The sequence below is a fragment of the Acipenser ruthenus genome, chromosome 20, assembly GCF_902713425.1.
Source record: "Acipenser ruthenus chromosome 20, fAciRut3.2 maternal haplotype, whole genome shotgun sequence".
Taxonomy (NCBI): Eukaryota; Metazoa; Chordata; class Actinopteri; order Acipenseriformes; family Acipenseridae; genus Acipenser; species Acipenser ruthenus.
Window position 1 is genome coordinate 23,159,998 of NC_081208.1, and position 20,379 is coordinate 23,180,376.

The 20,379-nt window shown below is 37.1% G+C and overlaps 1 protein-coding gene across 4 annotated transcripts in view; it reads right to left on the bottom strand.

The window, feature by feature from the left end:
- The window catches only part of LOC117425144 (genetic suppressor element 1-like), a 239,632-nt gene that overhangs the window by 121,103 nt on the left and 98,150 nt on the right, over window positions 1–20,379 (bottom strand). Inside the window, exon 1 of one of the 4 annotated variants that reach the window (XM_034041845.3) lies at window positions 19,892–20,366. The exons of the other annotated variants lie outside the window; for them this stretch is intronic. Coding sequence (XP_033897736.3) covers window positions 19,892–19,937 — 46 coding nt within the window. The 5' untranslated portion in view covers window positions 19,938–20,366. Of the gene's footprint in view, window positions 1–19,891; window positions 20,367–20,379 lie in introns of those variants that run through there. 4 annotated transcript variants of the gene reach the window in all.

Consider the following 20,379-nt stretch of genomic DNA (forward strand, 5'->3'; position numbering starts at 1 on the left):
CCATGGCTGCAAGAAAACTGTACGGGCTGTATGGAGAATATTAGCCTCGGATGCAGAAGTCACAGTTTGTTCACAGGAGTTTAAAAGATTTGGTTTTGGGATAAATGGCATGACCTTATTTGTACTGAACAATACAGTTGAAACACATAACGGAATGCTTCCTTATCATTTTTGTTTTTCAGACTTTTTCATTTTCACTCAGATGAAGCAAATAATCCTTCCACCTGGAACTGCTCTTAGCAGCCAGTTAGCCCCCAAATTATCTGTTTATTGTGATCTAAATGACAGTGGCATGTTGAATAAGCAGCTGTATTGTCTTAAAGCACTACTGTATTCACATTACTTACTTGTTTAATATCCTATTCTGTGCTCTGTATGACTTTTTCAGCATAATTATTTATAATAATATCTGCCATGTTTACTAACTATACCAGCAAAAAAATACAAAACAGATTCCTAGAGGATGATTTTCTGAAGAGAGGTGGGGAGGCATAATGCAGTGTGAGCCTGTGCAACACAGACATGCTTCCCCACCTCACTTCCGAAAAAACCTTTCAGAAGCCATTTTAACTTGAGTAGCCTAGTAAATAATGAACTTAGCAGACAATGGAGAATGGTAAAAAGCACACATTAAAGGAGAGTAAACGGACCAGTAAATTCAGGTGAGCCAATACGATAAGGATGGCTGAATAAGAAGCTTCCTAAATGTAAAAACAACTCCTCGGAGTTTGAAATGAGCCACCTAATGTGGTAAATATGTTATCCACATTTCCCCTGGTGTTAGGCTACCAGCGCATTTGAGTTAAATAAATATGCAGTAAATGGGATTTTACATATGCATGACTTCGTGGAGTGATGATTCCACTACTGATCACTGCTAGTGACAGCTGCATGAAGAGACGGTAAAAACAAAGACACTAAACGCGCTCCCTGTCCCCTCTGCTAGGGAAATGATGGCATTGCATGTAATTGTAGCATCTGTTGGCTGCGCTGTCACATGTGGAAGCAGAATGCATTTAAAAAAAAAAAAATATGTTGTATGAAAAAAATGAAATTATAAATTTGTAAAGAGATATGGAGCAGGTGCTCCGAGAGCATTCTATTCATCACAACCCCACTTAGTCTGCTCGGCTGCTCTTTTAAACGAAAGTTCCTGCTATAAAACACTGACATGTACTGTATGAATCATCCATGTCCTTATCAGTTTTTTTTGAGAAGCTCGCTCCCTCCATTCTTTCCAAAACAGACCTGGATGTCGTCTTATTAGCACACCAAAATATAGGTAAATAAATACATTTAATTATCCAGGTTGTTCAATAATCCTGATTTTCCCAGCAGTAATTAAAAAAAATCCAGTACTTGCAGTATTGAACAACTTGAATACATTATATTATTATTAGCCAGGGTAAAAAGTAGTATACCGTTATACAAAAGGTTTATGAATAAATAACCTGTGTATCCTGTGTAACCTGTGCTCTTCGTGCGGCTGTCACATCTGCTGATCACTTACTTATACAAAGGTAAGAATGCTTCACTATGTCTATTTTTACTGTCATGATGGTCGGGTTGTGTTGAGTTGGGGGGGAAACTTCTATTATATGATAACAACTGTTTTTTGCGTATAACTCCTCCCATGTGTATGATGCGTATGACCAGCCTCCACACCCCATGAGCGTCCTGCTGAACAGTTTCCAAATGTTGGCAAGTATGTGGATTGAGATCAAGAGTCAATTCCCTCGCTCATAACATCAGGCCACATAGATTATCGGTATGGGGTGTGTTGTGTCCTGGGTGTCTCCCTTTCCTCAAAGGATGTGAAAAAATGTCCAGACACCAAAAACACAATTCATTTTAATGGGGGCACATCACAGTCTTATCACACAGGAAAAGAGACACCCAGACCCACAGTAACTGTGTATGGTGAACAAAAGGAAACACAAGGGATCTTTTTCTCAATTTCTTATATGATTTAGGATTACACATACCTATGTTAACCTTCTTGGACTGGAACATAAACTAAACATATTTAAGATTGTTTCACGAGTCATCACATTACTACAGCGTTTTAGCAAATACAACATTAGATGCATATCTCACAGACTTTGTCTTGAACTTAGTTATTTGTCTAAATAATCTATTTTGTTGTTGTTGATGTATTTAAAGATTTTTACAAAACATCTGGTTAGTTTATAAATATCATATTCATATTCTGGTGTGAGAAAACTGTAAAGATATACAAGGGCTGGACAAAAATGTTTAATTACCTGCCACATTTAGCACACACGTGTGACTGTTTCACATGACTGATTATTTGGTTATGCAAATGAAATCTCGCCGGAATTCTGTAATATATTTAAGCTCCATGATGCAAGTCACAATAGACAGGACAACAGATATCATAGACTTAAATGGCTTATATGAGGGGCTCAGTTGGCAAGTGATTCCTTAGCCAAAAAATTACAGTATCAAATCTGTGCTGTCCTGACTCCCGTTAGTGGTCATATACCCTATTGACAGTGTTAAGAACTGTAAGTGTTCCTATTATTTGCCCTAACACCAAAATTGCCTTCAAGATATAGGCTACAAAGTATCTAATATGTTTATAGTTCCTTAACATAAATCTACATAGCCTGTAAAAAAAAAACCCACAAAAAAGCAAGAATATTTTACTTCTGTTCTCTATTAAAAAATGAATTGTATTTAAGACTATTAGGAGATACCGTCCTGCATCACAGATACGCTTTAACTGCCAAGCCACATGGTCTGTGCACAAAGAAGCCCTGACAGCTCATATTCATATGAGCAATGGGAATTTTATGCCTCCTGAAACAAGCACTTAACCCTTTAAGTACAGAACTTTGCCTGTATTATCTAAAACATGTATTATTGAGATAATAGATGCTTGAAATGAGTTTAGCTAAACCTGCCTCTTATAATATCTGCAATTATTTATGCTCATGTTATGTAATCAGTTAAGAGTTTAAGAGTTTGTTCAACTTGATACACAAGTATTTTTTGTCAGGGGAAAAGGAGGTTTAAAATGAGGTCATGGTATGGTTCCTATTGAGAAAGCACTTCAGTGTTGACTTCAGCACCCCATCTCTCAAGCTGTGTCACATTGTGGAGTACAGTCCTGTGGAGGTTAGGTGGAGACGACCCTACTTAGAGTCATCTTAAACTAATGGATTGTTTTTGTTGTTAAGATCCCCCGGAACACTCTGCCCCTAATAGATGTGCAAACTCAATGTAAAAAAGCTTCAGTGGAGCTGATTATGGCAAGTACAGGATAACTGCATCAAACTTAATTTAAAAAACAATAAATATATATATATATATATATATATATATATATATATATATATATATATATATATATATATATATATATATAACAAATACATGGATGAAGGCTATATTTGCATCATGAGTCATTCGAAAAAACAGCATAATCGTCTAGATGATTATACTTAGCTTTTGACCCATATTTGACTCCCCGAGACCACTTTCAAACACAAAATGTCTCGTTTTCAATCTCGACAACACAATTCGTGCTTTTTAGGCACTTTTAACAAATCTGTCTCTGTGAAGATTTACAATCATCCTCCACCAACGGCAGCATCAAACAAGAGAGCGAGAAAAATAATCTTTGACTCTGACAGCGACTAAGAAAAAAAAAAGCATACCACATTTAACCTTTTCCTTAAAAATATGTTATTTTTTGCAGTTCATTATCTACCCAGTTTAATTCACCGTTCCTGAATTATCAATAAGAAAATTATATTTAAGATTCTTTAATATTAACTTAATAACGGTCTTGTAGTTTATGATGTCACATAAACCCTAGATGGAATTGTTTTCCAGTAACTCACTGAAGCCCATCTATTATTCTCTATCTATCTATCTATCTATCTATCTATCTATCTATCTATCTATCTATCTATCTATCTATCTATCTATCTATATTTTTCAGAATAAACAACCAGGGATATGTATATGGATTTGAATATTTTGCAGTCTCCTGACTACAGAGCTGGCTCTTTAGTTAAATGGTAAGACGTTCGTTTTGGAACTGAATGGCTTGTGGTTCACGTCAAGCCCTTGCCTTTTGGTTAAATTCAAAGGACTGAGATGTCATTTCATCACAATTTCTTTAAAAGAAAGGAGGAGTGGGGAGAGGGTCACCTTGAACCAAGCCTGAGCCCCTATAACCCCTCACCTGCTGCTATCTCTTCCTCATCACTCCCAGAGTAAGAGCAAACAGCAATTCCATTGCCTAATCAAGCAGTTTGCATGCAGCGGGCACAACATCGGCTACTGTAAAAAGCATCTAGATTGTCAACTACTTATCTTTGGCCTTTCCATAGAAAATGCATGACTTATGTGGGAGCATCAATATCTGGAGGAATAAAAAAAGGTGAAAATGAAATGCCCTGAGACCCCCCCAAAAAAAGCTCATCATAAAATTAAATGATAGTTGCAACAAAAAAAAAGGCACTTTCTGCCTTCTGATCAGGAAGCTATAAATAAAAGTGTATTTAATGTATTGCCACGCAGAGTGGAGCCAGGAAACAGTATGTTATTGCGTAGCTTACAATGTGGGGCCTGACACAAGTTCAATGAAGTGATAACTGATCCTTCATGTGAATTTATGTTAACTGTCTCCTTCCAAAGTCACGGCCTCAGCACTGTAAATAGCAGACTACCCCTTCTGGCACTGCCATCCCTGCAGATAAAACTGTCACCAAAGAGCTTGCACCTTAAGGACAGCGGAAACACACTATTAAGTTATCAGGTTTCGGATGGCATTTCTTGTTCTGCTCAGTTATTTGTCAGCTTCTCAGCAAAAATATATATAACGCCACTTGCTCGCTCTTGGTTCCTGATTTAATAAGTGCCAAGGTGGGGTTGTTTTACAAAAGGAGAATCAATACAGCTCATGTTGTTCCTGGCTCTATATCTTTTCCAACAGCAGGCTTGACAGATGACCAGCTGTGTTCTGTGGAATGATAGCAAGGGAAGGGTCAATGACATAGAAGTAGCAGATAGCCTTTAGAAAAAATTATCCACCTACTTAAAATACCCATGATTCCCTGCCAAAGGCCATTAATCAGGGAGTAAAGCATTGAGGGTTCTGTCATGTGACTTCATATATGAACTTGAAATTTCTCTGGGGCAGAGATCTTGGACCCCAGAAGTCAGACCGTGATATCATGTCAACCGAGGGGGGTAAACAAGCCTACCTTTGAACTAGAGAAGGTTGCTGAGGTCAAAAGATAATGGCCACAATCAAGGTAATAAATTGTCCAAACTATCAGGGAAAAGGGTTTTCAGTTTTTTAAAGCTGAAACTCCTTTAGTTTAGAAGTAGATCTTCATTTACCAGCTCTTAAAAGCTTCACTTAAAGATTGAATATTGTAAAAACCCATCTTCTACAAACACAACTGTTCATTTCATGTCAAAGGATCCATCTTTCACACAGTCAATATTGCAATCCTTTAAAGCTAACATGAAATAACCTTTTGGGAATAGTTACTGTATATTATTTGGTAACACGAATAGCCGCAAACACTCTGAGACTTTAAATGAAATACCATACAAACAACATCTGAAGTAGTTTGCATCACCTTCAGTTATGCACTAAAATCTGTTTACTTCAATAGTTTAAGCTTTTTGAGCTCTGTGCAGGCTCTGTGCACTATATTTTATCAGAATATCGTTATTGACAGAAAACTGATATAAAAAAAAAAAAAGATGATTGCATTCTTTTGTTACACTGCTAACATTTTACAGGAAGCACGTATGGCGCTGGTACATGCCTTTTTAACACAGGCTTATAAAGTTACAACCTCAATATATAAAAATAATGTTAAAACAGTATGGGGCATTAGACATTTAAGACTGGTTTAATACACTCCTTTTAATCCATAAAATCCATAAGAAATGAACTCGCCAGGTGTTAAAATCTGTTTACATTTGATCCTGATGTTGTAAAAGCTCAGAATAATGCGCTGCGTATCATTCATTGTGTAAGCTGGTGATGTTTTTTGAAGGCACTTCCTGCTGATAAAGGTATTGTTTCAAGGATTGGTGAGTGAGAGGTAGGGATCATCTTCTTTCCGTTTATGCTTCTCACAGGATTAACAGCTTTGCATGTTTATGCAAAATAGCTAGGAATAAAGCTGTAACCAATTTAACCACAATGTGAAAAAGACTGTAGATCATTTTTTTGCAGCTTTCATGCAGGAAACATTTGAAAATTACTTTATGCTGAGCAGTCTTTAGTAGAGCTTATATAGTTAAAAAAACTTTAGGAAACTGACAATTACATTACCTCTGTTAAGTCCAATATAATATTACTTTAATAAATGTAAGCCTGATGAATGTTCATAAAAAAGCTGCTTTTTTCACAAAAGCAGTCACAGGTCTCCAGTTGATCTGCTTAATGTCCCAGTCTCCTTTTTACTTCATGTTAATTTCCTTTATATATTAAATCCCAGAATGGGAATAAAGATCAATGCAATCCGTAACATTGTAAGCATAGAGGTTTAGTTAAATGTAAACTGCTTTCAATGAAAAGGACTAAAAACAGCAACTGGAGCAGATAGGAGCTTCACTTTAAAAAATAAATTAAAAAAAAATCTGTATTTATTTATTTATTGATTGTTTATAGCACAAGTTAACTAATCAACTCAATGTGATATTAATCGGTCAACACTAACGGCATGTATCAGCGATCATGATAAATCATAGACAGCCTAATCATACTTTAGGTAAGGCAGTCCGAAAATAATGATAATCAGTCTTATTTCCTGATTCATATTTAAAATGTCAAACGACAAGATTAAAATGCTAAATTTTGTTTTTTTTCATTACCGTTCTAACTGCAGAAACACAGTTCATTCATAATGTCAATGAGGGTCTTGTCAGGGATAAGCCACACAGATGTAGGTATGTACTGTAAACAGGAAGTCATGCCCTGTCACTGACCAAACAATGCCCAAGCATAAACCATTTGATCCAGGACCTAATTAATATGGCTAGAATGAAAATGTTAAATAAATCACTGAGCTGTGCCGAACACGTCATATACACTAGCCCTCTTTGTCGACCCGCACTGTTGATCTGATCGCTCTGAGTTATGGGGACTGTGCTTGACTGATATGCCAGCAGACAATGGCCTGGAGACACATGAGAAGACAGGACATTCCTCGAGAGAGACGGGGAGAAAGCAGAGAACCTTAATAAAAGATTAACAAAGGGTGAAGTAAAGAAGGGTCATCCATTCCTCTTGGCCTTCCACTAATGTGCCTGAAATACAGCTCTGCAAGGCATTACTCTGCAAAGTACCCCAGTGGCATCAATACGTGAAATCAACTACAGTTACTTTACTGCACTAGGTGTTTTCAAACCCATATCGGTATTTTCAATATAGGTATTAAAAGATTCTTGCTTATCACTGCAAAAGACACCAATGTGCGCTCACAAAGGGTTATGCCAGTCGGGGGTGCCTTCAGTATTTTAGTGGAACACTGTAACTGTGCCTGTTTTGTTCCACCCACTATTATAAAGACTATACAAAACCGATCCAAGAGGGCGTTCGCTCTCACTCATTTAAGCCATCTTGCCACTGCATACCTGCCAAGTCTCCCGATTTTGTTGTGAGACTCCCGATGATTCTCCCGTCTCCTGATGATACTCTAGAAACTCCTGATATTGTAGATTGCCAATTGTAATGTATTATTACCTAAAGTAAATGTTCTTTAAAAAAGGGCCCCACCCCCAGCTCGCTCGCTGTCTCGCTTGCTCTACAGGGGAAACAGTAAAAAAAGGTATGTATATATCTTAATTGAGCACCACCAGCACATTAAAAAATAGGATTCCATATCATCTATTATCTATTACAGCCAGTCATGCTGCAAAACATCCATAAAACCAAAGAAGAAAAAAACACAACAGAACCATCATCTGCTCTGTAGCACAATGAAACAAGTGCCAAGCTATTACATTATTTGATCATTCGCTTTTAACACCCATCAAATTAAACCAGGGGCCTGCCAGAAGTGGCACAGATAGGCATTAAACTTTAATGTGATGTAATGGCTGTGGCCTTGTCCTTTTAAGCAAGACGGGCCTCTGTTTCTGAGCATTTCATTTACCAGACCCGACCTTCTTTATTTTTTTCTTCTTACATGCAAGTGCTTGCCACCCGCAAAGCAAGCAAGAATCTCCCCCTTTTCTTACAAGCAGCTGGTTTGTATTAGAAAGCGAGGAGCCAGTCAGGCTGAGAGAAAGCAAGTGCCAACTCGAAATGATGTCACAATCAATCTAGGGTGATTCTCCACAGAACCCCAGAACATTAATTCATCTGCACTAAGAGACTTAATGCTGATGCTATCAAAGGGAAAAGCAAGAAGCAACAATGTATTATGGTAATAGACATTGAGAGCCCAAATTGTATTAATTTACTTCCAGAATTGCATTAGGCTTCAGGTCAAATGATCTCAGTTCCCCAGTGGAATTATAAAAATAAAACACACAGCAGTAATGCTAACATTAATACTGTTTTACACTCTGGAGGGGGACGAATCTAGTTTTCTTATGAATGGAACATTACTCTAATTTTATTTAGCTTCCGTACGCTTCCTAGAAATGAGAAAATATGCGTGCTGCCGTTTCTTAATATGTACTTGAATAATACATTAATGTGGACAAGGTTCATTATTCAAAGGCAAATGTCAATATGGATTTGTTTCTTGTTAAATCACACAAGTCAAAGGGCTAGGGATTCTAAGCTGGTCGCCATAGTGATTGATAAGTTAACAATACCAAGGCACTCCTACAGCTGCCCATTCACAGTAATTTAGACAAAGCATTTCCTATAATTTCCCATAGTTTACCTTTTACTTAACCCTGCTTTTGACTTCTTAACTCTCCCTATGCTTTAAGCTTTCACCATGCCTTATTGAGCACTGCAGTGCTGCTTTGCCAAGGTATATTGCAGTACACTTTTAAGATCGTGGTCTTTAAGCTTTAGCTTTAAAGGTTGTCGTTTATGACTCGTTGCAACTCGAATTACACTGAATGAAGAAAAGCTATTCAAAATTAATCGTAAAAGGATGACAAATTATGTTTCCTGACCAGTGTGGTTTAGCTGACTTCTTGACACTGCCAGTCTCAAGCAAAACCACTGCGTGAGCTGTAAAATTTCAAAAACCAAGTGTCTCTAAAAACCCACACAGGAGGAGAATCGATTCATTCTGCTTAGAATGTTTGAGCTCACTACTGCCCCCTTGTGCCACTGCATTGCAAACACCAGCAGTATTGGACAGCACTTAACACGGGAAATTAGTATAAAAAACAGACACCACCAGAGGGGGTCATGTAAAGTACAGCACTTTCCTTCTACATACATTTGAACACTTTGATGTGAGGGTGGTGGGGGGGTTGCTAATTGAAGACCAGTTGGAATTGAGAAAAGTGTTTGCAGTATTCAACAACAACATTATCTTTCTGGGGATAGTTCTTAACATTTCATCCCCCAAATGTCCACACAAAAAAAACAATGAATACACACTCACACCATAGCATAAATGTTTCTACCTTTTTTTTTTTACCTCTGCATTTAATGTTAATGGTAGACAATTGATGTAGCAATGACAACACAAAGTACTGCACAGTGGTCATATATGGTAGCACACATCAGGGTGCTCAATAGATGATTAGTATTATAAAAGTACCAATATTCATTCCATTAAAATGAATTTAGTCTAAACATGTAAGAATTGTTCTGTCAGTCAGACTGAGACTGCAATAACTGAGAAGTGAATCTATTTTATATATATATAAATGGAGAGATAGAAGAAGTGTGAGACTATGTTTCAAACCTGATTCAGTCATTCTTGTTTCACACATTGATGTCATAAAAAGAAATCCTACTTGCTTGGTCCCTGCTCTGTAGTTCAATTACACATAACACTGTAATTAGACTAAGCAATGAAAGTAGTACAATTTCAAACTTTATACAACCCAGCGTATTATTATTTATAGAACTGTCTGTCAGTTAAAAAAAAAAAACCAAAACTGTAGCTCGCAAAGCCCAAGAGGAACAAACTGCTGCTTTTACAGCAAGACAGCAAGAAAGATCATCAAAGTCTGTGTTCAACCCCATCTGTGCTACAATGGAAATGCTGCAACCAGATTGGTAAAGAGTTCAAAGCTGATAAGAAAATGGGTCTTGCAAAAAGTCATCCTGATAAAAACTGGTTTATTCTGCTTTTTATTTCATTGAAAACCCACAGCAATAATGAGCAAATGCAGACTATAATGCTCCAGCAGTATGTGTAGCATGCACTTCTGTGTAAATGGACTGTCTCTCCTTATGCATTAGTGACATGCATACTTGTAAAATATAAATGCTGCATCTCCCTGTTGCAAGCAAGTTTCAGTAAGACTTTGACAGAGGGCTAATTTTGCTTACTGAAATTCAGGATATTCACACACATTTCCCGGAAGGAATTTGAGAAAATGTAATTGAAAAAAGATCATATTTAGAAAAAAATTAAACAGCTGGTTGAATCAGTTTTATGGCAGATGTCTTGATTGTTTTTCAAGTTTGCAGGTTTGAGTTTATACAGTATAGAGAATAAAACATGACAGGATGTGTACTATTCTACAAGTGGACTTTTACTTACTTTTCTAACCAAGTTTCCTTATGCTTTACTATGCCTACAATGCATACAAAGCCTGACATGCATTAAACTACCGTCCAATAATGAATGTTCCAGCAGTTGTAGACACTGCAAACTGCGATATATTTCTGCTTGAGGTACTTCGGTGGTTAAACAGTTTAAAAAAAAAACAAAAAAAACAGTTGAAGTAGATCCAGGCAAGTTCTCCTCCACAAAAAAATAACCAAACAAACACCTGCTGCACTTGCTGTAGAGCAACTTTGACGTCACGTGACTGTGGTCTGGTAGCACACAGAGTGATTATGATCAGGAATGGGCATGTTTGCAGACTGGTTGCATGAGAAGCAACAACAGGTGACAAGCAGCCCTAGAATCAGTAGAATACATCAAATATTGAAGGCATCGAAGGGAGCAAGTTTCTGTGCCGTTTGAAAACAAGTTTTCAAACTGCATACAACCTACTTTAATTCTGTCATGTGTGCTGCTTGTACTGTACTATGCAGCTGCCATGTTTTTTCTGATTATCAAAAAAAACAGACATATGTATCCAAAACTCTTAAAGGTGGACTGTAGTACCAAAAAAAAAAAAACTAAATAAATAAATAATGAACAAACCATTCTGTAGCCTCCTTTCTTGTATCGAATTGGTAGATAGCTTGTGTTATGATACTGGATGTAAGTAAAGGTCTGTGTGTAATGTGATGTGATTAACTCTGACTGTGTGATGTAGATCAAGTTACTCTGGCGTCTGCGCTAAAGAGAATCAATGGCATTAAATCCAGTGACTCACACGGGCCTAATGCATGACTCACAGTCTCACAGTCCACTGCAAGCTCTTCAGACAAGAGCTTCCTAACAATCAAAATAGAGGATCAGACTTGTGACACAAGAGCTTGCATCAGAGAGAAAAGAAAAATACACCACAAAATAAACTGTCCAGAGTTGCAACCACTTGTTATGTTGTGAGTAGCAGTAACTATGCTAACATTTTGATGATATATTGCCATTTAACCTGCACATCACATACACAAGATTGAAAAACACCTGCCATTATACTGTTAGTGTGTAGGGCCCCCAAGAAGGCACTGACCTGATGCAAGAAGCTCAAAGAAGAGGGTGTTATATTGTTCTGGAGGAAATATGTGTGTGACCATTCTGCAATCATTACTTCTGGTCTAGGGACTGTAAACAAACGACACTGTCAACAAGGCCTGATGAAGCGCACAGAAACCTGACCCAGGAAAGAAATGGTATCAAATAATTCTTCAGTGTTTCAATTTTAAACGCAATAAAAAGGGTATGAATATTTAGTATTACAATTGTCTGAATACGAGAATGCACCTGCCACTGAATATGCCTGGAATACTTCATCACGTACAGCAAGAAATGGAAAAACATGTTCCGCGATTTCCTTTTGGACATATGTACAAACCACCAGCCGGTATTATACACAGTGCAGACGTTTTCTTTGGAATCCTTTCTTTTGGTCGGATGAGGAAGTTACTGTAAACATTAAATGGAAGTATTATAGCTAAAATAAAAAACAAGGTTAACATAATTTAGATCTTTTATTTAACATCATGATGTAATCAAAGAAACTACAAAATGATAGTTTTTCGTTAAGTATATGAAAAACTAAAAAGCGGCATGTAATTCAATATGTTAATGTAACATTATTCAGCAGATTTCATTTGACTTTATGAAGCAAAATGAATTCATTCTATAAGGTGATGCAAAACTTTTGGCAGTAGCTGTAAAACACCCAGATATAGCAAGCCGTTGGGTGATCGATGAACCTCATTACTAACACTTTCAATTACTGTAAATGAATGCTAAAGTTTACTGCAGGGACACCGGCCAGGTTAAATGCTAGTGTAAACTTTTTCTGCTTTATGGCAAGCAGGTTCAGAACTGCATAATTTGATTTATTGACTACATACATGGTGGGATTTAATCTGAAGATGTGATTATACTAGTATGTCTTACCTGACAGTAATATTGTACATGTAGAGTGATATGAAGTTGCTAAACCTGCTGGGTTAAAAACGTGTTTGTACAGTGAATAAATATAGATTTCTGAGGGAATATCACTGCTTTGTTTGTGCTGCATATTCAGATTTTTTTTTAAATACATGATATAAGTAGGCTATGGGCCATATTTACACATATTTAGTTCATGACTTACACTTTAGGATTTTAAGTTTTAGGATTTAGTTCATGACTTACACTTTAGGATTTTAATTTTTTAAGTCTGTTTTGATGCATTATTTTATACTAATGCATCCACTTCAGAATAATGGAGCAATTTGAACAGTCTCTGTATACAGAGGAGTGTCATTGCAGTGAATTACACGAAAATGAAAATACTGTCTCTATGGTTGTGGGTGGGTGAAATATAAGAAGTGTGTATGCCAAAAAAACAAAAGCCTTTAGTCTTGTTCCACCCTTGATCTTTTCTGGATGTATATACGAGTCTGAATTGGCTTTTTCGCTTTTCACTTTCAGATCCCAGACACCCTCTATACTGAAGTTTCATTCTGAGATGGATCAAGAAATAAAAAAAAATATGCAAACTAGCAAGTAGGCAGTATGACTGTAATGCAAGCCTGTAATGCAACTATATATTGGGTGGGGAGGTCAGACTGATCTCCCAGAAATTCGCACGCACACTTCTTATAAAGGATAATTAGCAACATCTTCCTACAATCAAACAATATTTGTATAGCCATCTCTGCCAATAAACACAGATTATTGCTTCCTGCTTTCAAAATTTACTGTATTACTCCAATGTTTTATCTTTTTTTACACGTTCAATATGGCAACAAACATTGTAGTTGCTTTGGCACAAATATTAAAGCAGCTGAAAGAATTAGGCAGTATAAAATATTGTATTATTCAAAGGTATCTGTGATAAGCCCTGTGCACAATGGCTCTTTTTTTCAATATGACTGAATTTATGACCTAAACCGATCTGCTTCCTTTATTCAAGTACTGTATTCAAAGGCCAGAAAACAAGTGGGAAATCAGTAGACTTATTTAAAAAGATGTCAGTTCCCAAGACGCTATCATGGATGAGAAAGAATTCAACACTGATGTGGTGACTTTGTTCCTTAAACAGTATTTTGATTATTGAAGAAGTGGCTTTCAAATAAAGAAATATGTCTTAGTGGTTGAATATTCTGGTGCTGTTTTTTTTTTTCTTCCTGCACTGTGAATAGTTTTCTAACAACTCATATTTTCTTGTTGTTTATTGGCAAAGCATGAGACAGTCTAGAGAGCTACTTTGTTATGAAATATTGTACAAAAAAAATGTTTGTAGTTCTAACCAAAGTATATCTTATTGGCACACGCAGCATTATAACTGGTCCTTCTGTTGAAGATCTCTTGGTTCTTTGTGCTGTTTATGTAGAAATATTTGAAAGACAACACTGTTGATACAATGCTGCTGTTGCCTGGTACCTAAAATATCTCAGCACAATGAAAGTATTTTAGAAAGATTGTAAGGGGTAAGAAAGGGTCATTAATTGTTACCACTCACATTTTAACTGATAACTGATTTGTGCAGTTATTTGTCATTAGTAAACAGCTTGTAAAAACTAAATAAATACCTGGTTACTGTATATAGGCTACAGAATGCAGTACCTGGAACGAAGCCCAAACACAATGTTTGTGGCAGTTTTGCTATTTATAATTCAAAAATGAATGATAGGCTTATTTACCAATCAGTCTTAATTGATGAGTCAGATCGCTGTGAACATTTCAAAATGGAAATCAGGAACTTCTATGTAGGTCATCAAAATGTATACATAAAGGGTCATCTTTCTGCAGTTTTATCCATAATCGGTTTGCAGAATGTCACATAGATTACATCCGATTTCATGGAAATCCTAATGCATACATAATCCATTGAGCCGGGATATAGGCGCCATACCGTAGAGAGGAGGAATACATCCTTCTTTCTTATCTTCCTATCCAGTCTTGGGAGTTATGTAAATCTGTGCGCTGATATATTGTAAAGGGCTGTTCAAAATCAGTTGTGGTTCCAATTACCAAATGATCTTCAATGCCAACGTAGTTATACTGAAATGGGCTACTTGCATTGAACGGTGGTAATATGTTCGCTTTTCCTGGTTTTTGTCAGAATTCTAGCGGCGGTATTCTGAACAAGCTGCAAGCAGGATACCACACGTATCAATGGTTAGGGAAAGAAAATCCCTATATGGAGGCTGTGTGGTCCAGTGGTTAAAGAAAAGGACTTGTAACCAGGAGGTCCCCGGTTCAAATCCCACCTCAGCCACTGACTAATTGTGTGACCCTGAGCAAGTCACTTAACCTCCTTGTGCTCCGTCTTTCGGGTGAGACGTAGTTGTAAGTGACTCTGCAGCTGATGCATAGTTCACACACCCTAGCCTCTGTAAGTCGCCTTGGATAAAGGCGTCTGCTAAATAAACAAATAATAATAATAATATTAGGATAATGCATCAACCTGATTGACAATCTTTACATCTTATTAACCAGAGGCAGTAATATTCTCCAATTGTATAAATACTGTATAATAAAACATACAGTATGCTTTCTGATATTGCCTGGCATCAGGAGGTGGTAAGGTCTATTCAGCAGAAGTCAGATAGAAAGTGTTTTACTCCAGCTGTTTAACAACCAGTAGGCCCGATTTCAGCATCAAAGCCACACAACAGAAAACAGACTTGATTCACAGACTGCTTGCCTCCAATCAATCGCTGTGTTTTTACGAGAACATATTTGGGGTTTAAGCACATGCTTCACCAGTGGAGACCACACGGTAAACAAGAAGCCACACAGCTCTGTGCTTTGTGCGTGCAGCTCTCTCGTGCACTGAATTAGGAAAACCGCATAGCTCTGGTCCGCAGTGGGTTTTCCTTTATTTCTTTTAACCTAGGCTCAACACAAGAATCCTCCTCCTGTTAAAATGATTTGAACTCTCAAAGCAGAGAGTCTAGAAATGAACACCCATGGTTTTACATGGCTGGGTTTGATGCTGACTCACATTGGAAGGTCACGTGTTACACAATATCAGCCAACAAGTCAAAAGTGAGGCCTCAAAGGACAGGCTAGACATACCTGTTTTGCGTGTAAACTAAACTAACAAAACTGCTGGTGGTATAAACACTACCACAAATAGTTTAAGCATTGGGAAACCTGTTATGACTCAGAACTCAGCACCTTAGTTTTACAGGCATAGAGGTGCAGGGATTGAAGGTAAATGACTGAAGATGCAAGAAACACTGTATTCGTCACTGTTACATTGTGGGTTTTGAGACCAGTAAAGTGAAAATGAAAAAACAGGTGTATTTGTGCTTAGGTTGCCTTTATTGGGTTTATCACACCACATAGCGATTCTGTAAATTGTAGGATATACTGACTTGGAAACCCTGTAGAATTAAGTTGGGCAGTGAATTTCACACACATATATATATATATATATATTTGTCATATATTCACTACAAACACTGGACTGTCACAAAGTTTGCTTTCTGATACAATAGAATGCTAAATCATTGAAAAATGTGTAAACAGACACCAACTAAATATACTTTACTGTGAAACTACGATGGAGAGACATGTGAGCTTGTGGAATGTTGTTTTCCTTCAATGTACATTCTATGGAGCAACACCTACAGGATGTAGAAATTTATAGCTCAGGTTAGCTGTCCACTTGCATTGTAATAAACATGATACAGACAGTTTAGTTTGTTACCTATCTCACTTACAAAGATGTTCTCTGCTAAATGATGCAAGTGACACAGAGACCTGGTCAAAAAAGCAATACTTAAAGAAAGTTTTGTTTTGGTAGCTTAAATACATTTTGATATTAATGCAACTATTCCTGACTGTTATCAAAGAGGCCAATGGCAGTCTAGAACAGTTTTGTAAATAAAGAACTTCATTTACAAACAGAACTGGGTGAGTAGCACTAAAGGAGACAGTTCCAGCGATGGCTTTATTTATGTAAACAGTGCTACACTGTAATTACATACTACACTGTGCTTTTCCATTATTATTATTTTGTTTTGAAAGACACATTATACTTTAACAGTGACATTTTCAAACCAAAACACAAATAAACAAACAGACAAAAATAAAAGCTGGAGCTCGCTCTAAGAGAAAGCTGGAAATGACACAACTGACCCTTCTGTTGAAATATACAAGAGCAATAAAAGCACCACTCTTCCTCCCTCTACAAGTCATAGCATAACCTTCTGCCCACCCCACTAGAGACTCTAATAACCATGGCGTCTTGCCAAAGCCACTGTCTCCTTGCTAATTCCCTCAGCCCTGGAGCCATTGCACTTTATCTAAGAGACTTTTTAGAACAAAATGCTGGTTAGACTTTTTAAAATTATTATTATTTAGGAAACTCAGTCAGCTTATTAGAAAATTACAACAGTTGCGTGTCTCTCCGCCAAAAGCGGTCTCTGCAGCTCTCCATTTCTCATTGTGGAAGGATACTTCATAAACCTACGACTTTAGGAGTTGGAGACAATCTGTAGCCACACCAACATAGGCAACACCTTACTCACTTTCATTCCTCAGATTTCTCTTTGCTATCCCCAGCTAAATTATTTAGGATTATTCTACACTTTCCTTTTCTGAAGACAGGTAAGAGCCAGCAGTTGCGCTCTACAACCTGCTTGCTCTCATACACAGCGCATTTAAAGCTGCAGTGTCCCACAACTGTGTTTTACACTGAAATGCAATTCCTTAGTGCCAGCTTACTCCCATATTTCTCTCTATCACATGCCTTGTTAACAGTCCCATTTGTATACATTCCCCAAGTGCCAGAAAGAATGAATCCTGAACAACTTAACTTAATCGAATCAGTGCCTGTTTAGTGAACAACACTGGCTCTACACCTTATTGGCACTTGGGGAATGTATACAAATGGTATCTGTATTTTTCAACCCTGTGCATGTACAGTCACTGTATAACCTAAAATGCAAGCTGAATCTGCCTAAAATAACCAATGACTTAAGAAATGTTACACCCCTTGAAAAAAAAACCCAGTCTGCCTGCTTTCATAAAGTGTCCTTTCAGAAAGCTACACTGGAGTATAGATGAAGAGGCTTCGATAAAAAGTTACATCTAGCTGCGTCGTTCTTTGAAAAAGCTTCTGGCTATAGCCGCTGCATCCAGAATGCTTTTAATTAGTATGACATGATTTCCGGATGTACACACAGCTACATTACTTATTTATAGCTGTCACATTTGGTTTTGTCTTGTAAACAACTTGAACGATAAATATAAACAGCCTACATTGTGCTATCATTATGAGGTGCTACATCATTACATCATCTTTAATAAAAGGTTGCTTTCCAGCTGCACTTAAACCACGAACAAATCGTGTTTCAGCAACCCGCTTAGTGAAGTACACAGTTGATATACTGTAGCATCATTTGTTCTCTGCAGTATACACTAACAGATCATGTATATAAAGACTACCAAGTCTTAGAGTGCAATGCAGTGCTGCTCTGGAAAATAACACACCTTTGTAACTGATCTGAACCATTCTGCTGATGGAAATGGCGTTCATATTAAGAAGCTAACGCATTAAAACTGATAGGTATCAGTTACAGAGCTCTTTACGACCCATGGTGGTGTTCTAAGAATCTTATTGCCCATTTGGTGCCAGGTTTCATCCAGTACAAAATCATTTAATAGCCCATTATGCTGTATATCCCCGTTAACCCTTTAAGAGTCACTGTGCTTCTTGTATATTACTGTAGCCCCTTTAATCTCTGAAGCTGTTAGGGTGTTTATATACTTGCTTCTTGTTAAACATATTCATTTCAGCGTGCACATGTTCAATGTGTGTGAATGTTGCTAGCTTTTTACTCAAAAAACGTCCATAGTTAGGCATTTACTAGAAAGCAGTCCCTGTTGACCAATCTATTTACAGTTTGTCTGCTGACACAAACAGCAGTTGTGAAAGATGTAAACAAGTATCTCCCTTGGAAATAGCATTAGTAACTGACCACTTGCTGCAGTAGATTAATTTAAGATATCATGCAGCCCTGCTCTGTATCAGGAAGCAAAACATAAATAAAAAAGGATGTCATTGAACTTTTACAATTTTACAGGAATCACCAACTGCTACTTTCAACATGGCCTTATACGGTAACCTTCTTTTACTAATGTCAAAACTATTTTTAAATCCATATGGAACACTGTAACTTTAATGTTTCTGTGATTCCGTCTGTATTTACATTGAATAATCTGTCCAATCATATACAGTACATTCTTTACATCCATCAGGGCAGCAGTGTGGAGTAGTGGTTAGGGCTCTGGACTCTTGACCGGAGGGTTGTGGGCTCAATCCCTGGTGAGGACACTGCTGCTGTACCCTTGAGCAAGGTACTTTACCTAGATTGCTCCAGTAAAAACCCAACTGTATAAATGGGGAATTGTATGTAAAAATAATGTGATATCTGCTAACAATTGTAAGTCGCCCTGGATAAGGGCGTCTGCTAAGAAATAAATAATACTAATAATCCTGTTTTAAAGTGTCCACCTTGGCATGGTTGTGTCAGTATCTGGGGTGTCATATCGGACAGGCCACTATACATCATTTAGATGTCGTCACAATTTATAATCTATAGAATTAACTAATTTTGCTTCATAAAGTTGAATGAAACCTGCTGAATAATGTTTTATGTTAACATATTGAATTACATACCGCTTTGTAGTTTTCCATACGAAAAACTGACAAAAACTGAAAAGAAATCACATTTTAAAATGTAATATTAAATGCTGTGCTCCTGATATCATTTAGTAGTTTCTTTGATTACGTGATGTTAAATAAAAGATTTAAATAATGTTCATATAGTTGTTTTGTTTTAAATTATGTCTCAATCCTAAAATTTTAGGTGATACAAAACTATTGGCCATAGCTGTAGGGGGAAAAAAAGACTTCAGATATACAGATATACTGATATAAGTAACCACTGCAACCTGCTTACCTAACATGCTGTACACAAGCCTATAGCAACTCAAAGCAGCTAGCACAGTATCAGTAGTTAATTACTTTATGATGAAATTGGACACTAATGCTTTAAGTGTACAGTATTTACACATATCCTGCATGGCTTATCAGAACGGCAAGGCCACGCTTGTTATTCTGCAGATAGACAAACACATACCAAAAAAAAAAAAGAAAAAACTCTTACCATGTTTAAACATTTTCCATCCCCTCTCTCTACTGGTATAATCCATTACTTTGTTTCAACAGTGTGGCAGAGCAAGGCAGCTTTTTTTTTTTTTAAAGTCCCAAGCTGTTTAAAAGAAACATGTTCTTCCTCTGATCTCCAACAGCAATGCAGAATAAAAAAAAAAAGAGAAGCAAAATGACCTTTCAGTTTTAATCTCGCTAGTCGATAAAACAGCCAGCTCCAAATTCCACCACTCCACGCGTCCTTATTTCTGGACTGGATTGGGGTTCCACAAGCTGCAGTTCCAGCGTTCAAGCTACTCCAAATGTGACTCACTCAGCCCTCCTTCATTAATTCATTTAAGTCCAATGATGAAAATGTCCTTCCCAGGAGAGCAACAGAGCCACGCTGATTATAAAAAATGGAATACTTTTTGAATTGCTTATTATCTGATAACAATATGTGACTCCTCACACGGTCTGCACTATATGTTCCCCACCTTCCAT